The following is a 23,271-nucleotide window of genomic DNA, read 5'->3' on the forward strand; positions in this document are numbered from 1 at the left end:
TTGTGGAGTTCAATGATAAGTAAAGTGACGCCTGCTGGTGTTTGTGCTGCTCAGTGTGACTGCAGGTCAGAGCTGGAGGGTGAGTGCAGACACATACAGACGACACTGATGCCAAGTTGGAGCAGCAATATGCATCCTGGCATTTCCCTTATGTTATGTAACAGCTTGTACTGGAACATTTAAGGCCACACTGGACCTGAGGCAGTGGACGCACATGTTTTCTAACACCCCAAATGTGTTTTGTTGTCCCAGTGAGATATGAAAGTATCATATCACATGTCATATGAAAACATGAAAGTCAGGACCATGGTCTGAACCAAGGTTCTTGTCTTTGTTACAATGTTCACATTTTATCTAGTTCGTTTTGGTTTCACATTGCAATTTAAAAGACTTTTGTAAGATATAAGACGTCCTGTCATCATCACCCATATGGGCTGCGGCTACCTATACTTGACATTGGTTGGTTTGTAGATGGGGGTGCATCTCAGTGATCGTATTCACTTTTTATGAATTAAGTGCATGAATCAACCAATTCACTTTGTTAATTTCGTTATCACAGGTATTTCCTTTTTGTTTAAACATTATATAGTCGAATGGGGAAAACTACAAGCAATCCTGCGAGCTGCCGCCGCTTCTTTTTCTTCTGCATAGATCACCTCACAAAGCAACAGTCTGTGACTTCTCTGATGACATTAGCAATGCATTGTGTTTTAAAACGATGATTACCATGGAAACAGCACTTAGAATTAATTGGAGTGTTTGGGTCATCCAAAAATTCTTACAGTCAACACTGCACTTATTTGAGGCCTCAGCATCGCAACCACCAAGTCTGCAATCAAAAGCCGGAGGATTGACGAGCAGAAAGAGAGACAGACGGACACTTCTCAATTTATAATTAGATGCCATAGACAAAGGCAGTTCACAGCTACTGGCCTCATAATAGAGGCATCACAAAAGCGTCACAGCAGTGCAGGAGTCATTGTGTTTCCCCCTAATGACAACACAAATCCTACTCTGGTGTTGATATGGCTTTGCATGTGTGTAGTCTGTTTGTGTTCATGCATGTGCTCCCTTTTGTGCATAGTATGTGGGGGAGGAAGAGGAGGTGTGGAGCACGCAGTGGTATCCAGGAAAAAATTGTTCTGTTCTTGTAGATGTGTGTGGGAGGACACTGTGGAGTGGGGTCATCTGGGACTGTGGACACTCAGGGAATTAAGGAATTATTTACTCTGTTTTCGATTTAAATGCAAATGTTGGGAATGTGAGCTCCTAGAAGTGTGCAAAGACGTCAGGAGAGGTAAAGCAGAGTGGGCTACAGTGTGGGGATGTTTAAAGGCCCGAGTATGTTATCTGTGATTGGCTGTTGTCAGTAAGCTAGCCAAGGGCAAGACCTGGTGGGATCATTACATCTCCTGGAAAATGACCTGGAGAAGGTCAGCATACTCTTTGTGCCAAGAACAACATGTGCAGCTTTGTCACATGCATGCTGTTGGTATCTTTTCATTCATACTGTCATGGTAACTTTGGCAGCTACAGGTCCAACCACTGCAGTCAGTTCAGGGGAGGATGCGACATATGTAGTTTTTTTTTTTTTTTTTTGGAAATGTCTGCTCTGCTTTCACAAATTCTCAGGAGTAACTCTCACAGGCTCATTTACATAATGGAATAGAACAGACTCTCTGAGGATTGTGACTATGCAGAAATATGTTCCAAATTTTCAATTTCATAAAACACATTGTCGTTGCTCAGCAAACCATGTCCCCGCACTCACATAACACTCCGCTAAGAATCTATCATATTTATGCCTGTATTTGTGGAATAGAGTTGCAGATTATGGGAGTGAGTAGGCAAAGGAAAGAGGAGAACGCCAAGAAGAGGAACTAGTAAAGAGGTCAGAAAAAGAGAGAGAACATGCAAACTCCACACAGAAAGACCTCTGGCTGAATCTGGATCCGAACCAAGAACCTTCGGCATTGCTAACCACTGCACCACCGTGGTTCGGGATGCATATGTCTAGGAAAGGTCTAAAAAGTTCAAGGTCACTGTGACCTTATGTCTGTCACATTCTTGTGAAGTTGGTATGTCAGTTTTAAGACCTTTTTGGTTTCAGTAAAGGTGTATGGGCTTAGACACATCTAACAGATGTTTAGTTGTGTTTTTTCCATGGTATTTGTTTGTAAAACTCAATATGTATGTACAATCACCAGATTTATACCTTCTGAAATGAATCGGATCATCTCACTGGAGTTTGGATCCTTTAGCAACTTGGTGCCAACTTCTCTCCCTGAAAGATTTATGTGAAAGGGCCCTGAGCTGTAACGTCCAGCTGAGCAGATCATGAACTTCAGGGATATATAGGCTATCCATTATTGAGGCAAGATATGGGTTATCTATTATTGCTGTGCACAGAAAAGGGCATTGTACTTTAATCACAGCAGACATTTGGTGAGCATGTTCCTCATTAAGCTCGGCCTCTGTGAGTGGGTGACAGTGATTAGTGCTGAAGAGGACACATATACATGATGAGGCTGAAGTGTGGTAACAGCCTCTGTTACATGGAGCAGGTTTGGAAGTGGAGCAGAGTGCACCCAGAGTTCCTGTGTTCCCTCCTCCTCACAATGGAGGCAACAGAGAGGAAAATCGTTGGATTATAACAGGCCTGACCCAGGGACACACACACTCTCCACCCACCACATTTGTGTTTAACTCTGCGACACCTGTGCATCTGTGCTAAACACACAGCATAGTGGTCATCAGTTTTTCAGGTATTGCAGTGTTACTATTATGGGAAACTGCCGCTGCCACTAAACTGCTCTCCTCCCTCCTCCTCTCCTCTCATCCTCTCATATATCAACTCCCCTAAGCAGTGCCGAGCCAGGCCCCGGGGCTAGCTCTCCTCCACCCAATGACGCTATATTAGATTTTGTCATTTTGTCATTCTGTCATTTTGTCATCATCATTTGCCCAATGGAATTACAGCCATGTTCCTGTTAGGATAAATATTGGATGTGAGAAAGGAAGCTTTGAAAGAATGCACGTGAGCAAACCTGTCTCTGCCAGCTTCACCCGGTATCGCTAGTCTTTTCTGTTGGGAGCCCTTAACGTGAGTATACAATGTATTCTGTTACACGTTGTACCGCAGCATAGTTTGATGATAAGAGGTGACAGGCGAGGTGGTTTAAGTGGGCCCTTGAGTTGTAATAAGCCAGCAGGGAAAAGGTACACAATTGTGTTCCCACACTAATGGGATATATGGCTTAAATTAATGGAGCTGTCATCGCTTGGTCTGATCATATGGTCCACATTCACAAAAATCATCATTAATTTGTTATCCCATATACCCTTCAAATCCATTTTGCAGGAGATCAGCAGAAAAACTCTGTAAGATTTTATACGTTTTTCTTAATGATAAATTCAGTACAAATATGCGAAAGTAATCAATCATCAGCCCCTAATATTTTGTTGTATTTGTACTCATCTGCAAAGTATTTTGGGGAAATAACATAATGTCCTGGAAACTACTTGTGGGAGCCAGAGTCTATCTAGACATGATTTGGATATGGTATGAAGGTCACTCCGAACCATGAATTTGACCAATTGCAAGTCAGTCCCGGCTTTCAATCATGATGTTTCGACCCATTTTTATATCACTTAACTAAATAAAATCAAACAGAGAAAAATTAATTCGACGTATACTCTGACTTTTTATTTTGATCCATGTACCATCCATCCATTTTGACATTAACTGCATCCTGCCACCTTGGGGATGGTCAAAATGCTTTGGCTTCAGCCATCATATCATCCATCTTTATATAGGTCTGTGCTTGCACCCTGTCGCAACTGTTGCTAAATTCATTTGGCTTTGAACTAGATACCTGTAGTTTACACTTTGCAGTGATAAAATTAGAACCAAGTTTCCATAGTTACAGGGTCCTACAGTTTAACTGGTGTCAGGTAACAGGTCAGTGGCCAACCAGGACACATCCACAGCCATTCAGCTGTTATATTTTTGTTCTTTAAAATTTCATTGTCATTTGTGCAATTCTAAATTTTTAGCTTTGAGCAGAACTGTTTACTAAGGTAGACACATGTACGGTGTGCATGGATACGCAATACGCCTTCTGGTGCATCTCTTGAATGCTTAACTCAATCAGGATAATATTCTCCAAGCTATCATTATAATTCAGTGCAAACCTGATACATCTCCCTGCAGTAGGCCTATATAGCAGCAGTGTGGGGGCTGCTTGATTCTGCCGTCCTCTGCTAGCACCAACTCTTCCTCATCTCCATGAGACAGGGTTGTAGCTTATTTTAGGAGCAGCAATCAGATTAATAAGTAAACGAGCGAGTAATTGGCATCAATGAAATATTCAAATGATACGGTTGTTTACTGAAAGGATACTCATCCTGACATTAACCACCCATGATGATATGATATGTCACTACAAGTGCCGTCTCTGTTTCTGCCTCCCTCTCACCTCATTTGCCGTTAGCAAACGAGTGCACTCTAAAGCCAATTGTATAACATGCATGTAGTTTCTCTGCAGCTATGGTACATTATAGAATAATGTACTGCAACATATTGCCTGATTCATCACCTAACGCTGATCAACTGTACTTGAAGTGTGCAAAATATAATCCCATCTCTGGTTGTTATGAAAGTGGAGTCCAAACATTTGAGACCAGAAACCACGAAACACAGAAAGCTTGAGGATTTAGATACATTACATTTTTATATTTGAAGTAAAATTAACTAGGAATATCTAGTATTCCGCACCAGTTCTAGGTCAGCAGTCAAATTCAAGCAAATTTTGAGCATTGATCAATGCAACGCTTTTGCCCAAAGGTCAGATCTCCTGGATTTGTAGCCCTAAAACATGCATTCACACCAACAGAGGCTTGTTCAAGGTGTTTAACTTGCACCCGATGTTCACCTTTTAAAAATAGGGCTGTGTCTCTAGTTTCCCTTAGATCATTGCTCACTAAATAGAACTGTGATGGTTGAGATAAATGGCATCAGAACTAAGTGAAAGTGTCAGGATTCAAATTGTTATTCTGAGCAAAGAGGGTTTTTCTCAGTCTCCAATCATGGCCAGACTAAAGGTTTCTGAGGGGGCAGTGCATGGAAATCCAAACGCTTTGTAGAAAACTGAATCAGATTATTCCAAAGCACGATCAGGCAGACCAAAAGTGACCGCACCATCAGAGGATCGATACGTCAAGCTTAGTTCCCTGAGAGATAGAAAAGCAACTTCATCACGAATACAGAATTTGCACAATAAAGGATGCAAGACTGCGATCAGCAAGAGTACTGTCAAACAGAGGACTGTGTTGTAGTCGTCTCAGAGGATGAGGAGCAGTTTCTGAACCACTTCTCAGGAGGGGAAACAAGGCCAAATGCACGGGGTGGGCTATGAGATACCAGCACAGGGCTGTTTGCTGATAAATCCAAGTTTAGCAACAGAAGGGTCTACGTAAGGAGCCGAGCAGGAGAGAGAATGATTCCTCAGTGCATCAAACCGACAGCAAAGCATCGTGTTGGGAATATACAAGTCTGCAGGTGTTTTGTCTACTCTGGAGTAGGACAACACCCTGACCAAGGAGAAGTACCACTCCATTCTCTGGCGGGACACCCACTCTGGTTTGTATTTCTGTGTAGAGGGAATCAAACTACAGCAGGATAATGACCCTAATAGCGATGTGCAGATTGCAGTCATACCTGCGGTCTTGCGGTTGATTGGTTGGCCAAGTGGGTGGGGTTGTAAAAATGCTTTTGAGATTGATAGCAGATGGGTTGGGTGACATATGTCAAATGGACAAGCACACGTGAGCATTAGGATAACGTCAGAGAGGAAACAGAGCCCCTAACACACCTCAAAGATTTGCAAGACCCCAAAACATACAAAGAGTTGTGACTCTGGTGGTCTTTCCCCTTCACAGTCACCCGACCTTAACACCACCAAACACTGATGGGGGCATGTGAAGACAAATGAAGCATATGCCTGGTATCCTGTAAATCATGTACATTTTTTTCTTCGACTTAATTCAAATTGTTGTGTCGGTGTTATCGTTTATAATTAATATTTAGATTAGAAGTATCTTGACCAGTGGTCTCAGCCTTTTGGACGCCACTGTATATCTATGCATGTGCCACAGCATGCATTACATCTGTGTGTTAATCCCTTCATCTCGCAGTGTGTGTGTGTGTGTGTGTGTGTGTGAGAGAGAGCACCCATGTGTGCCTCTGTGATCTTGCTTTCTGTCTAAGCGCAGCATTGCAGAGCACAAGCTGCATACTAACCCAATCATTAAGACATAAATGAGAACATCAGAATCCATCTGCAGTCTCGCATAGCAGTCCTGAGAGAGAGGCGGGGGGAAGGGAGAGAGGTGCGGGAGGGCTGACCAATTTATCTCCGGTCTCTCCTTCCTCCTCTTCTGATGTTTGCATCTCCCCATTTCTCATTTGCTCTCCCACTTCCTTTTCTTTCTCTGACAGAAGCACATAGGGGTGGAATATGGCCATATCGACTGTACCAGACTCAGACTTTCTGCCTGTAGTTTTTAGTCTAATTGGGAGCAGCAAAGCGACTGCATCTCAGGTTCGGCCCAGACAATGTGACCCCATCAGATTCTGCCATTGCTTTCCAATTTTTTCCCCTGCATTTCAAACACTTGCCAATCCTGGACCACTTTCCCATCCATATGTGTGATAAAGAGACAACATCAGAGAGAACATGAAAAGAGGGAAAGCTGGTTAAAGAGAAAGTTGGTTCAAATCATCCCATCTCGACTTGTTCTTGCATCCAAGATAAGCTCTCCTAACACACTCATAATATTTGTTTTGCTGGAAATATTTTCAGATTATAGTGAAATCTGTATGCAACCAATTCACTCCCTGTTCATGCTCTGCTCATGTACGGCTCTATTCACCACGTTCATCAAGAAGCAAAGTCTGTCTTAAATTTACTCAGTTTGGGAGACGTTCATTTTTACCAGGGGGGGTTGGCCCATTTGGGAGAGGGGTTAGTGCTATGGGGATGTGATGGACAACATCCCTGCAATACAGAACTGTATGCTATATGTAAGACAGCAGTATCTACCAAATATATGCTAAATCTTGCCTGCCTGCAGAAGATGGTAAAATCTTTATGGATGGTCACTGGACATGTAGTCAGCAGCATTATTTATAGGATGCTCACTTGCACATGTAAATTGTCTATCAGCAGATGTAGCACTCTCTCATATAGAGGATATAGAGGGGAGGATCTTTTTTGATAATTTTGGTTTACAGCAAATGGCACCCCCCCATCCAACTGGATGTACTCATTAATGAATGCAAACCTATTTTACTGGTTTGCTGGATAGTAACTGTTTCAGTCTCACCCATTGAACACTTACTTTAACATATATTCTATTCACCACAGTCTACACTATGATCTCATATAACGATAGCTATCAAATTTAATTTTTCCAATCATGCCACCTTTAATTAGAAGCACCTTTTAAGGTGACGTTATTAACCCACCTCAACAGCACCTCCATTATATTTCATTCAAACGTCTGTCCTGACAACTATTTCAAACGAACAAATTCAATCTGATTAATCACACATCGCACATAGCACATGTTTTCAGTGAATTATACTTCACGGGTTTGTCTGCCGGGTTTGCGAGCTAGACGATAAAGCTTTTACTGTGACGTTTCATTGATCCCATTGTCTCATTCAGGATCCATCACCATCAGAGAGCTGTGCATGTACATGTGTAAATCTGCATGTGCACCATCCCACTGATGTGACATTTTCATTATCTTCACTGTCAAATGCATAGATACATCACATTAATGGGTGGTAAGATGTCACTTGAGTGACACACATTTTAACTGACATTGAATCATATGAGATGCTGTTAAATACCATGTCAGATTACATGTAAGTGCAATTAGTTGAAAAAATCAGGGACAAGTTAACTTGCACTGAATAAATACATGTTAGGTAAGGCTGATTAAAATACCTTATAATCATTATTATGTGATTGAATCACAATTTCATTAAAAAAACATGTAACTGATACATTTAATCTGAGATTTATCAAATTCACCATTTGATTTACTGTTTAGTTTTTATTGAGTCAGTGTGTAGCACCACAATCCAAGATTGGGGTGGAGGATGTTCTTTGGCATTGAAAACTTAAAAAACAAGAAATCATACTAGAGGAAAGAAAACAGGAACAAACAGAACTTGAAAAAATTCAACATCCTCTCAGCAATCTACCAACTCCCCCCCCCTTAACTCCTGACTGGCATTTACCTTTATAGCCTCAGCTGCCTGGACTCTACCACCTGCGCTGGTAAGTATAGGGTCAGCTAAACAGAAAGACAAGTAGAAACCACACTCAACATGATGAACACAAGACCAATTAAGACTGGGCTGCTGCCGACCTCACAATTCAGTTTAGTTTCAGAAATATAGAAGATAAATGCAATGTCCTAACTAAAATGTTGTCCAACACAGCACACTTCACCCATTCTCTGTCAACTTGAGTCAGCCCAGCCCCTCCTTTCTAAGAGACCTGATCATGCAAACCTGTTCTCACTCTCCCTGATCGACCCGCTGATGTGACCTCACACACCTGGCCAAACAACAACCAAACAGAGCAACATCACTAACCTAACAAATAAACTCAGCACAAACTTACTGTAAAAGAATACAATAGACAACTCACAAAAACACCCACAAAAATTATGCATAATTGTTGATAATCAAAATTCAAATAATAATCAAATGTTAAAACATTTAATTCAGGGGTATGGGGTCTAGTGAAAAAAGGGGGAGAAAGCACCCTTTTCACACAGTGTTTAATTTATCATTTCTGTCACTTCCAACCAAATATGGACATGAGGTTTCAAATGTATCTCTACATTTGCACAGTTTTGTTTCCACTACTGTATGTTTGGGAAATTCAAACATACAGTATTTAGTAGAATGATACTAAGGTAATAAGTGAGTTGGACAGTGTCTGATGTCAGATTTTACCATGGTCTCACTTTTATACTGAACGCAGGTTAATACACACTACGACCACCCTGAATATTACAAGCTTTAGACAAATAAAGAATTGCAGAACTGTTTTAACAGATTTAAATATGAATTAAATCTGAGTGAGTGAGTGAGTGAGTGAGTGAGTGTTGCCAGCTTTGGTTCACACCCGACTGTGGCTTGACCAGCCCGGACAAGATCTCCATTATCAATACCACCTCAGTTGTGGTGGCTCCTCATCTGATAATTATTCAGTGGGTTGTACTGATTTTCTGCTGTGTGCCCAGAGACTGTGCGTACATGTGTCTGCATGTGTGTGTTTTATTGTGTTTGTATTAATATCTCATGTTCCAGGCTCCTTGTTGACGGCACCTCATTTTTATCCCTGCCAAACTAAAAATTAGCCTCAATGCATTTGGCAGCGCTCATCTCATTGTGAACAATTTTGTATGTTTGTAGTGTGTACTGCCGAATGTTCCACAATAGCCTTTTAAAAAAATAGAGCCATTATATAAGTGGGTAATGCTCTATTCCAACTCAAGCTATTTCACAATCAACTTTTAATGGATGAATAAATTGGGGTTGGGCAACTTGGCAAAAATATAAATATATAAATATTTTAGGAAGAAAACACTGGAAAAGTTGTGTTTGATGAGGAATACTGAAGATAGCTCTACCATGACCCCCAGTTGACAAGAACTGAATACTTAACCCATTGTTTTAGAATATATCGTTGCTACACTTATTGGAGACAAGTCTCTTTATCACAGAGCAGACAGTTTTTTATGCTCATAGTCAGGATACATATCTCAAACACACAACAAAATGTATCTAACACACACTTCCACCTCACTAAACACAAATGAATGGAGTAAATTGTAGTGAATTTCTTTTTAAACTTTATCACCTGACAATAAAACTCAGCGTTTTTGCTCAGCTGAAGCTGTGGGGTGCACAGCGATTCTCTCATCTGATGCTAACATGACTGGGGGGGGTCTCCCTCTTCTACAATGTTTACTGCAATACTCACAAAATGGTGTCTCAAGTGTTGAAGCGCCACATTGATGAACTGCACCAGTGTCCTGGTTAGGCTATGACTCGTGCCAGAGGCGCACTTTGGTTAAAGCAGAATTGTGGTTTTGGTTAAATGTAAAGAAAGATTTTGGTCATCTACTTTCAATATCGGTATTTACATCGCATGTCATTAAAGTTCATCACCTGGACATTCGGTTTGATTTCCTCTACCTGTCCCTCTACCTTCTTTTTCGTCTGTACCTTTATGTAAGATTATGATTAAAAAAGGTTTTTCTCTCTGTTGCTCTGGAAAAAGCTTTGATCCCCCCCCCCCCCCCCCCCCCATTCCCCAAACAAACGGAGAGATAAACTTCAGTGACTCCCTTTGAAGACCCCTCCTCCTTTCTCTTTGACTTTATCTTTCATGCCCTTTGCAGTAATTAAAGGAACACTTTTATGTATGTGATATAAAATGTGTCTAATTGTCAAACAAGAAACACACTATGTTCATTTGACTGGTGGGACAGTAAAACAAAAAGGTATTCAACTGAAAAACTAAGAGGCATATTCAGGCCATGAGCTTAATTCCAGTTCCTTTAAGAGCTGTTTGGCCTGGTTGGGTCAGTGAACATAGACACAAAACCTCGGATACCAAGTAACTGTCTCGTCTGTCTCCAACTCTTCCTCTCGTTCACTCTCGTTCTGCATGCCTGTGTGTATGTGGGCATGTGCAGGCTTTACCGAGGAGAGAGACAGAAAGAGAACAAGCCAGAGTGATAGCACAGGGAGGCTGGAAAGAGAGCAAGCACAGTGTGCGTCTGAAGGTGATAGTGTGTATCTGTTACGTCTCTGCTGGCAACCTTGCTTCAGCCCCAACTTCCAGGCCATTTGTCATCCAACCGCTGCAGTACACACTGCAGAGGGAGCCAAGGTGGGGGTGCAGCGAGGGGTGAGGGGGGGAATCAGGAGGGTGGCATGGATAGTAGCAGGAGAGATAGCAGCAGTGCAAAGAGAATGGGATTTTGCTGTTTATAGGGGGGGGCGAGGGGTAGTTGTCTGTTGCTTGGATTTCTTGCATTACTGAACAGGCTTGCTTGGCCAGGGATGGAGGAACCTGCAGGTAAAAGCACACGCACACAAGCCCGGCCTGGTACAGCTAACAGCAGCTTGACAGCAGGGTGTTGATTCATCACGCTCACTCAGTAGGATCATCTTGCCGATAATTATCTCTGCCAAATTAATTATCAGTGTAAGTGTCAGCATGACAGTGCCGATGTATTACATCCAGATAACCTTGATTAATCAACAAAGTGAGTTATGGGGCAAATGTTTTGTGTGTACAGATGTGCTCCATATAGAAAATGTCCTATCACTTCATCCATCTCCATCCTCACGTCCATAATTCCTCACTGTCGTACCTCGCCCCACCAATGCCTCCATCTCTCTGTGTTCTCATATAGAGATATTCATTTTTGTCTTCTCTTCTCAGTCTGAAAGCAGAGTCGTCCGTCTCTAGTACAGTGGGTAGAACTGGTGTGTAGTACAGTTGTTAGCTGTGGATCATTCAGTCATGCAGCAATGTGTGTTTCTTTTCATATTTTAGCCACACTAGAAGTCTGGCTCTATGGGAATGTGGGTCTGTGTCTTGGTTAGTCCAGACTGAAATATCTCCAAATATCTCACAACCACTGGAGACATTGTCATTTGTTTAGGCACTCATGGTGCCCAGAGGATACTTATTAATCTAAGATGGTGGACATCAATATAATACCACACCAAGACTTTATAAAAAAGATGCATGGCATGTCTCCACTTCCTCCAACTCCTCTTCCTGCTTGGCCTATGAACTTTACATTGTTTTATACCGTCATGGTTTAAAATGTCCAACAATATAATGAGTTATTATGACTTTGGGACATCACAAGGATCGTTTTTCATTTTGCAAACTAATGCTCCCTATCTTAATAGATCTAATTGTTCAAAAATGGTATTTTATGAATATGCATGTGTTGGTCTGAACAGGATGACCTGAATCTGTCCGTCCGGCTGGCACAGACCACCACCTGACACACTCTTTGAGGGAGTGAGCACCGCCAGCATGGATGAAATTCATTTTTTCATTATTAATTCACTCACTGCCATGACCGTATGATTCATTCATACATTTTTCATCCTGTACCGCAGCTATTCTGCAATTCAGTTCTCATAATGCAGGTTTTTTTTCCCCTTTTAACTGAGAATCGTGTGACACCAAATTGTGGCCCCGGTTAGCGTTCTGATGAACTTTGTTCCATCTGTGGTCGTAGATCAACCTATTCCCTCTCTCTTTCATTCCCTATTTGTTTAGATGTTTATGTTCACCTTTAATAACCTCCCTTAATGTAACACTCCTCTGTCCTTGGGCCGTGTGGTAAACACATCAGCCTCGTATTTGTTTTGCTAAATCAGCAACTCGTATTAAAAGAATCGAGGCGGTGTATGGATGGTTGGATCAAATATGTGTGTGTCTGCGTTTGTTTGTCATGTATTGACCACAAACAGCAGGTGGCTCATTGTGGATACACCGGGTCTTATGTGACTACACAGTCGTTTAAATGCAACAGTAATGTAATTGAATAGGTGCCTCTCAGGGAGTTTGCATGAGTGCCTTCTGCTTCACTTCACTTTCAATCAATGTATTGTGCTGCGGCTTCAGTCTGCAGGCGGCAACGCTCGTCCTTTTGTTTCACTATTATGTTCTCATTGGCTCCTCACATAACCGCCTTTGCTAAACCTGTTTATTTCACGTCTGCACTGTTGTTTAGATCATTAGTTACGTTACATTTTCTCTGTATAGCTGCTGCCGACACAGTTTTGCATGCTTGCCAGGTGTGGCCCCCGGGCTATGGTGAATATATACACATGCATTAATTCACTGCACAGCTCACACAAATGCATACATACATACACATCACGACCAATTAAATGTTATCTGCTTAAATTAGCATGATAGTTACCTGCAATGAAACAGAATTGATTACACGTTCACGTTCCTTGCAGGGACCAACGCTTTGTTTTGTTTCTGTTTGAGTTCACGCTTGATCACACTCATTGACTTACTGACGTGTTTGGCCATGCACGCTCGTTTGTTTGCATATGTGAATGTGTTTGTCGTTTTTCTGATTATATTTAGGTGTAACCTTTGCTTTGCATTAACCCCTTGTACTGGAGATCCCATGGGGCATAGCTGCTGCTGCAGATTAAGAGGAAGTTTATATACCGGCTCCTAGTAAAGAATACCCTCTATTTGACCCCTCACAGCTCGGAGTGCCTGAGTGTCACTGATGAATGGACTTCTCCTTTCATCCAACACTGTGGAGAGCACGCAGAATGATAATCTGGGCTTCTGTGGACAATGTATAGTTAATTGCATTTGTCTTCAGTGGACAGTATAAAGTGCATAGGGTCCAGATAATTTATTTCTATACAAAAAAGATCTTAAAATGTAATTCTTTAGTCAGTTAATGTGCATTAAAATGGTCAAAAATAGCCAGGAAACTTCCCACGCTACAAAATCATAACCATTTGTATTTATTAAAACATAATCTTAAAAAAACTGGTGCATTTTATTACATGTCACTTGACGAACATTCGACGAATTACAATTTCAATTAGTCCATTCAACATCCATGAGGGGCCCTGTAGGGGTCCAGTATCTCGCCCAAGGACACTTTGGCGTCCTGATGGGGAAGACTGAGGATTGGCCCGCCGACCTTCTGGTTGGAGTACACCACTCTACCCCTCAGCCACAGCCGCCCCCGTATTTCTCTTTTCTTGCATGTTGAGTGTACAACACTTTTTACTGCTACACACTCATTAGCCTGTTTGTACATGAAGTAAAAGTGTGGATGATCGTGAGTTTGAACCAATGTAGAAAATCTGTGTTTTCTTACAAAAACACGACAAGTCTTAATTAGAATTCACTCAGATGTCATTGTTGCCTTGTGTTATTTTAATCCCATTGCCCCAGTCTGACACAACTTGAAAGTAGGTTAATACTGGGCTATTGTGCCGTACACTTGTACTGGTCTGCTATTTAAGCCGCAGATCGTTTAAATAAACAGAGCAGAAAAGAGGATAAAAAGAAAAGAGGATAGGCTGAATGCAGCAGAGCAGTGAATGTCTGTGTTAGCTAATTGACAAGATGGCTCATGAGACCGCATATGTGTTCATGTGCTCGGCTCTGTCTGTACATACTGAAGAAAGAATGAGATGCAGCGAGTAGGAGGGTCTTTGTCAGCAGTTTAACCACATCCACAAGTCCAGATTAAGCATTAAAGACGACTCACTGACAAGGAAGAGCCATCCGGGGCTACTTAAAACCAATACCACAGGGCAGAGTAATGCCGTTCATCAATTACAACCTTAATAGCCTAATTGTAATGAAATAATCCAATCCGGGGGACAGCCAAGTCTCAAGTGTGTGCATCACCAGAAGGAATGCAAGACAAAATACTGAATGAATATATTAAGAATGGTCTTCGTTGTAGAATCAGCTGAATCTCAAAAGAAGTTCAAAATGCTTCATCTTGCTTTGACCACTCAAGTGTTGGCAACAAATAATGAACTTTCACGACTGATTACCAAGGAGGTGATGTTTGTGTGTGTGTTGCTATGTGTGTCAGTTAGCAGCACTACACAAAATCTACAGGATGGAGTACCACCATGATCGATGGAAGGATGTGGTACGGTGTCAGGGAAGAACCAATTTAGAAATTTTCATTGTTTCTCAGATGATAGATATTGATTGAAATAATCAGGCATGTTTAGGGGACTGACATTTGTTGCGAAGCCAAGTAAAAATCTGGATTGAGTGAATTTGACCAAGGGGACAGTTTGGTCTTGGCGGGGGGTTTTTCGTCTCTGTGAGCAGTTCTAATATTTGCAGTGACAATAAGCACCAACACTGTGTGACACCTGAGAGCAGACAGATTGATTTACAGGTTCGTTTCAGTGTCTTCAAGACCCTTAATCTTATTAGTGCATGGTCTTTATATACTTTTCTAGTTATCCAGCCCAGACAACTGTCATTTTCAACTTTCTTGTTTTTCCCTACATTTCCGTCGCCTCCATCCGGTCATTGACTTTGTTTACATTAATTTCACCTCTAAAAAATGTGTTGCTTTGTAAATTGCAACTGAGTTGAAGCATTTGTGTTTGGAAATGGGGTTCATGGCCGCGTAAGATGCAGAATGAACAGCAAGTCCTTATTTACATGTATTTACATTTACATGAATTCATTCTTGTTGTTTTACAAAGAAAAACATTTACCCCACGTACAGACACACAGAGCAATCTGGATTTGGTGTCTTTCCTCAAAGACACTTTAACATGTGGGCAGAAGTAATCAGGAATCTACCAACACTATGATTATCAGCCATTATGCACGAAAAAACTAAACTCTGGCATTTAATTGGTTGGGGGAGGTTTATAAAAAAATATTTTTGTGATTAACTTGTTTGTTGTCTGATACATCCCCTTTCTGCTGTTGTCTCCTCTACATTCCATTGTTTATTTGTAGGAATTTTGCCCCATCTGGCAATTTGACCTGACGCTGACCTTGATAACTGGATCACATCCCTAAAGTAAATAACTAAAGTAGCCACAAGGGTTATTCAGACACTAAGGCACTATCATTTGAAAATATATTTTTGTATACATTTGTTTGCTTGAGTCTTTGCGGACAGAGCGGAATGAGCCTACAGAAGCATGAGGCCTTTATTGGGACCCTCTACGTCCAAGCCTCAGTGTGTGAGATAACCCTGTGACAGGAGGTACAGAAAAACAGCAGAAGCAAATAAGAAACATTAAAGGAATTGAACGGTGACAGAAAGAAGGAGAAGAGAAATTTGAGAGCTGGCTGGCTGACCGCTAACACTCTGAGTCAGTGATTGAGGAGAAGGCAGTATTTTACTCTCTCTCCGAGCTGTTGAAAGAACGCACCAGATAGGAGAAAGTTATATAAATGGAAGAAAGAGTGCATCTCACTATCTCCATCATGACACTCCTCTCCCTATCGCTCTGACTCGCTGCCTTGTTCTCTCTCTCTGAGATTTGACAGTCGGGTGATGAATTACTAGTCATGGTTCTACAGTAGACTGATGACTGAGGGAGTGGAGATCTGTGCTGCAGCAGCGGTGGGCTTCACTATCTGCCCCTGAGAGCTAAAGGAGTCAAATGTGAGGCAAAGGGCCAAGAGGAGTTGTGTTTTTTTGCTCCACATCTGTTGCACTTCGGACAGATGTTATACGGTGACCTTTTTTGTTCTACTTTCACAGTCCTGGGTTCGTCCATAACTTAGTTTCTGTAAACAGGGTGGCAACGTTTCTTCTAGGCTCAAGTCAAATCTCAGTATTTGTTGTAGGTGGTGTTACAAGATAATCTCTTCACTTGTGATGTTATTGATTATTCCGCTTTTGATTTTCACCACTGCTGAGGAGTCGATGTTTTCACCCCCGTCTGTAGCTGTGTCTCATTTCAGCGGCTGCATCCTTCTGATGACCTGGTCCACACAGCCGCATCGGCCGAACCCAAATGAGACGGCCTGGTCTTCCTATTGAGTCACCAGCTTGTGTCACCCTCACAGCTGTCGCCTAGCAACAAAACTACGGACGAAAATATTATTCGTTGGACTAGAAACGTAGAAAATGTTTTTTAACATGTGTTCCATTAGCTGTTCTGTTGAGAACTTACATTTGAAAATATATTCTTCTGTTTTTGCCTCAGTTTGCTTCAGTCACCGAAGCGCAATGAATCATGGGATACGTAGGGCCCGAAAGGATCCGCCCAGTGGAGCCTCCCCACATCAGTAGTCAGATCCAGGAACTTTTTTCCCTTTCTTTAACATGGCAAGATGTGGCAGAATTGACCTGTTCATAGATTTCCAAGGGAATAACTTTGACACAGAAGATCAGGCATGTTTTGTGGACTGGTGCAGCTTGTTTGGATTTAAGAGAACTGTTGGGCGCTGCCATTTCGGTTTTGACTTGCGTTTGAGCCTTTGTGCAAATGACTCGTTAGACTTTAATTTCCTCGGGGACTCTGCTGAGAAGGGGAAATATCTGATGAATGCCAACGTTGACACCACTCGACACCGATTTGTAATAACATTGTTGTCGTGTTGTGATATGTTGGTCAATGACAGAATAAACTGCTTTTAACTCAGTTAGTCTTTATCACCCCATGCTGACAGCTTCATGACGAGCAGTCGTTTAAACACAGGGAGCAGCAGGATATGGAACTGGGACTGTGCACAAGAGAAAAAAAAAAAAAGACAGAAATGTACTGTCACACATACCTGGACAATCATATGCACACACACATACACACACACACAAACACACACAAACATAAGAGGTGCACAAGACAGACGGTCACGTGACAACATTTTCTGTGACATTTACATAGGGATAACAGATTAGAGAGAAGGGCAGTGTGTGTGTGTCTGTGTGTGTGTGTGTGTGTATGTGTGTGTGTGTGTGTGTGTCTGTGTGTGTGTCTGTGTGTGTGTGTGTTGTCCTCATGGTGGAAATCTAATTATTCACATGCAACAATTTACTGTACATTACGAATGTGTGCACAGCCTCAGTGTGTGCACATGTTCAGTCGTGCATATAGTAAATGCCTCTCGGTCTACAATTTCCCTGACAGGTGATGCAAAGCAGAAATTACCATATTACTTTGAATTTATGTCTGGATACAACAATTTAATACATCTGTGATGCTGCTGTAACACAGACCATTATAATCACAGTTGCTATTCGAGTTCCAGACAGTTACTGTTCAAGATAATGGTTAACTAATGTAATGTAATTTGCCTCAATTCAAATTCTATATTATTAGCATTTATTTTTTGTTCTTATTTTAATCACATGTTTGTGTATTTATAAGCAGAGTAATTTGTAAGATGAAACATGTTCTGATGCCACGTTGTTGAGTAGAGTCAAGGGAAACATGATGAAATGAAGAAACACAACAAATTAAGAGGACAAGCTTTGTAAAGTTCTGCAGGAGGAACATTTATAAACGTTTAACTGTGCAAAAATATTACAAGTTGTGGAAAGATGTTTGATGATCTAAACATAACATGATCATTATTATTATTACTCTGCGTTTCTCTTGTCTTCATTACAGTGTTGAGTTACTAAATAGCTGGATTGCAACATTTAACACTTATAACAAGCTTTGTATTAATACTGTGGATCCATAGTCTTTTTTGATATGTATATTTCTGGTTTACTTCAATTGCTGTTATATTGTTCTCATATATTGGGTTTGATGTGTTCAGTGATTTTCTTTGTATTTATTTTGATCTTTCTTTCTGGCAAACACAAACACAATCACACAACCTATTTACCAACATGTTATATGTGGGGGAGTGATGTGATGGTGGGTTTGCTGCACTGTTTCCAAGCATGACAACGAGCTCACAGCAGGTGCTAGCTTGCAACACAGTTGCTGGAGTGTTTCACAGGAAATGGCAGCTAATTGCTGCAGGTGATAATACCACACAAGGAGTCGAGCGCCTTCTCACATGGGAGCAGGAAAATTAGGTGCTAAGTAAATGATTTGTCCCCACTTGTGCACTTGCAGAGTTGAGAAATTGGGTGAGAAAAAAGTTAACAAATGACTTCACACACAAACATCAACATTATGAAACTCAGGTCCTGGTTAGATTGTTTACCTGTTTGTTGGGGAAGTGATAATAATTTAAATAGATGTTTTTTCTGTGTACAGACTCAAGTGCAACACTAATAACTTAAACTGGTGATTCTGTAAAGAGTTTGGTGGTAATAGATCATCCTATTGTGTTTAGAGTTTTGCTAATAAACTTAGTGGTAGCTATTCACTGTAATTTCCTCTTTTTGTAACAGTTTTCATTCTACATAGCAGAGTCTCTCATACATCTATGGGACATTCAGTGCTTGAAACACCACTGACTGTCTTTACTGGTCATCTTTATTTAAATGAAGATGAACTCCTCTTCCTTTGGATGTGTTATAAATACAGACACAGCTTTTTCTTTCACCTCACTGGCACAAAAACAACATCTTCTATTTCGTTGTTCTTTTCCTGTTTGTCACTTTAAACAAATGAAAGTCCTTTGTAACTAAACCAAATACAGTTGAAATGTATTGATGATAATGACATGAGACCTCCATCACCATGGAGACAACTGTTCATCTTACTCTTGTTTAAAATTATTCTGGTGCAAACAAAGTCTAAACAGCTGCATGAAATATTTCTAAATGAACTTTAACAGTTTTCTGAAGGGAGTCCATGATTGTAACAATGTTAAAAAAAAGTTTTGGTTTATATTTTCTGAGTGAAACAAGTTGCAGGTCCTCTGGGGCTTAAATGTTACTCTTGTTTGGTGATGGTCATGCATACCACTAATCTCTATGAACAGTAATACTCAGCCGTTCAGAGGAGGAGGTTAGGAAACACTGCATATTGGCTGACACAGGGTGAATAGATCACAGCATATACATTTAACAGTACATGTCAGGATGAGCGGGATCTCTGCTCAGTCCTGTGTGAATCAATAACTGCTGAGGTCACGGATGATGCATGTGCATGGGAGAGTGTGCGTGTGTGTGTGTATGTCGTCCACAATAACCCTCTCTTACTCATCAATATTCTCTCTCTGTGCCCTCCTCCTCCTCTCCTCCTCCTCCTCTCCCTCCACCTCCTGTCCCTCTCTTCTGCCCTCTCCCCTCTTGTCTCTCACAATAGATGGTGTATAAGCCCTGGCTGTGTTCTCAGTACTTCCAGACCACCCAGATCCACTGCAGCAAGCGAATCCCCTGTGGTCAGTACTGCCTGGAGGTGCAGCAGCGGTGCCCCTTCGTCCTGCCCGATAACGATGATCTCATTCATGGAGGCAGCCCCAGTTTTATATGCACAGGTACAAGAACAATACGCTCCCTGCAAATCTTTCCCCTTGTGTGTCTTATTTGACTGATTTACATGTGTACAGGTCGAGCAGCTGCTCTGTGCAACTTTAGCTCTCAACCACTGGGCACTGAGGAGCTGGGCTGAAGTGCTTTGTTGACTATTTTAAGGATAAAAGAGCATTACTTCCCTAAATCCTAGGATTCAGAGCTACAAGTAACACGCTCTGCTCTCCTCTGCACCGCCTCTGGCCCACCCTGTGTACTAGAGATCATGCCCTTGGGTGGAGTGACTTCCTTTACTCCTAATGAGCATGTAGGGAGCACAGTGTCTTGCTCCATGATACTTCAGAGGGACACACAACTGGACACAAGGCAAACACTAGTGACTTTACAGTTACAGGATGTTCTGTTTAATTAGCAGCCTAACAGGGTGATACAACCATGACATCTGAGCTAATTGTTGCCAATTACTCAGAAATGAGCTGCACGGTAGGATAAGGTGACAGGAAGTCTGTAGTGAACAGTTTATAGCTCTCAGTGGGCCAGTGTAGTTTATGACAGTGTTAGTAACCAGGACACACTCTGAGTCAGAGATAAAGAGTTTACCTTGTTAACATCACATTTTTGTCTCCACACACATGAGAGGTGAGTCCCACACAATGTGACCTGATGTGTGAGGGGATTTGTTTTTATTCCATGAATTTGATTAAGGCACAGGCTCATATTTCATATAACATGCTGATGCTGCCCTCTGGTGGTCGTGTAGAGCACATGGTCACTGTAATAACACAATGAGACGAGAAATTTAAGTTATAATGTTAAAGTTGCTTATTGAAGTTCAATCACTGTTATTAAAATGGAAGACGAGAATGGGTGATATCCAATATTTTTGTTTAGTTGACAAGTGACATGAAAAGATGAAAACCAACAAAGTGCCGGTCAGTGCATGTGTACTTTAACATGCCCGTTACAAGTTACTCTGACACGCATGAGTTAATGGATTCAATATCATCATGAAGCGCTCCTGACTGTCTGTACTGGTCATCTTTATTAAATGAAGATGACTCCTCTTTGTTTGGATGTGCTATAAATAGAGACACAACTTTTTCTCTCATCTCTCTGGCACAAAAACAAGGTTGTTGTTCTTTTCCTGTTTGTCACATGAAACAAATGAAAAGTGCTTTGTTTGTAACTTAATCACAAAAAGTTGAAATGTATTCATGAAATGCTACATTCAGGTTTTGGAGTTTACCATGAAAGTTAGTCTCCCTGCATCCCAGACCTCCATCACCATGGAGACCTCTGTTTCTCTGGATCATAACTGATCATTGTTGGTTTTTTTGGACCATTTTACTCTTGTTTACAAAACCAACAGAGTGCTCGTCAGTCCTTCAATGAATTCTGACTTCCCCCAACCTGTGTTGTACAATACAAAGGAATCTTTGATGGAGATATACTGTAATTTAAGTTAAAAATTGCTCTCATTTCTGTTACGCTTTACAAATTTTACTTAAACAGGAGAAGATTACCAGGGACTATTTTCTGCTGTGGATTAATACACATTTGGTGCACCAGTTAGTAGGCTCTTTATGACAGTGTAGCACAGATTGACTTAGAAGAAACAACTGTGCCCTTGTCTTTTGTAATGACGGACGATGACACACAGAGCGACGGTGCCACTCAGTGATGAGTGTTTCTGGACAATTGGACAAAAATGGAAGAGGAGTAAAATGTATTAGCCTCTGGAAAACTTTGTCAGCAGGATCCATTCATTGGTTTCGGGCTTTTTATCAGTTTTGTTGATAATAAGGAAAACATGAACTATAACCCTTATCATTTAAAGTCATGATGATCAAATAAAAAAGATACGGATGCACTCAGCAGCACTGATCAAATATGCACAGTTAGTGAAAATGATGGGATGTGTTTATGCATGTCAATATTTTGTCTTTCACGTTGCAGATACGGGAACTCGAGGTGCAGGTTTTTTCAGAAACTGCATTAATCATTAATTACACGATTCCTCTTGTCAAACAGTCAGAGTGGGGACAAATGTCTTTTGCACACAGTCCATGACAAACCCCTTTTTGCTACTGATGTCGGTGGAAAGTGTCAGTCTGCTGTTTGTGATCTTAGTACTGAGAGTAAATACATTACATTTTGCCACTTAATGCGATGCTTGCATTTTAAATGTGTCTTTACAACATACTTTGTGTTTCCATTTTTTCTTCATACAGAAAATACTGTATTTTTGAATATTTCTGGAAAGCTCTGTACTTCCAAAGCACTCCTGTGGCGTATACACAGGCCTGGTTGTAAAATACACTGTTAATTACAGTAATTCAGCCTGACTGCTGCAGCAGAGCAGAGTACTGAAGTGAGGTGGTACAGGATGTAGTATTTCACTAGCTTTAAATTCAGTCATTCATTACTTCAGTGGCCAAGACAGCTCAGTGTACTGCAGATAAAAAAAACAAATGGACAGAACCAAAAGGAATGAAAAGAAAATCTGCACCACTTTGAAAATGGCCTTGAAACCTGAAAGATTTTAATTTACACAGGAGACTTTAAAAAATGAACATTTACTTCAGAGACCAGAACCAACAAAGTTTTACTGAACATTTGTTTTAACACTTGATTGGTTCTGAACATTGGCGTTGATTTTATTTGTGGGTGTTGATTACACAAGTACACAAATCATTGTTTCAGCTTTGACTGCAAATAAATGAAAGTGAGACAAAATAGTTACTACTACTACTTCTACTACTACTTCTACTCCTACTACTACTACTAATAATAATAATAATAATAACTTGGATCCTGATTGGGCCGGGGTCTTTTTGTGTGGAGTGTGCATGTTCTCCCTGTGTCTGCATGCAGGGTTTCCCCAGGTACTCCAGCTCCTCCCACAGTTTAAAGACACATAGATTGAGTTTAATCAGAGAATCTAAACTGACCTTAGGTGTGAAGTCAATCATGAATAGTTGTGTGTCTCTGTCTGTCAGCCCTGTGATACGCTAGTGACATGTACTCCGCCTATTGCCTAATTTCAGCTGGAATTGGCTCCAGCTCCTCCATGAATCTCAGAGGATAAGCAGCATAGATGATGGATGGATGGATAATAACTTGAATTTATTTAGCTCCTTTCAGGGTCACTTCACAGAGTTGAGGGGGAAAAAAGAGTAAAATGTGTGAATTAGTACATTCAGCTCTTTTGTCATTTCAATCTGAGAAAAATCATTTTAATAGGAACATATTCTCACTGAATTCTGTTTATATTGT

At 41.1% G+C, this 23,271-nt stretch overlaps 1 protein-coding gene across 1 annotated transcript in view; it reads left to right on the top strand.

The window, feature by feature from the left end:
• The window catches only part of LOC109631243 (NALCN channel auxiliary factor 1), a 73,079-nt gene that overhangs the window by 44,181 nt on the left and 5,627 nt on the right, over nt 1-23,271 (top strand). The window contains exon 2 of the mRNA XM_020089877.2: nt 19,829-20,000. Within this exon, the coding sequence (XP_019945436.1) occupies nt 19,829-20,000 (172 nt within the window). The remainder of the gene's footprint in view (nt 1-19,828; nt 20,001-23,271) is intronic.

This window comes from Paralichthys olivaceus, chromosome 10 (genome assembly GCF_024713975.1).
Source record: "Paralichthys olivaceus isolate ysfri-2021 chromosome 10, ASM2471397v2, whole genome shotgun sequence".
Classification (NCBI taxonomy): Eukaryota; Metazoa; Chordata; class Actinopteri; order Pleuronectiformes; family Paralichthyidae; genus Paralichthys; species Paralichthys olivaceus.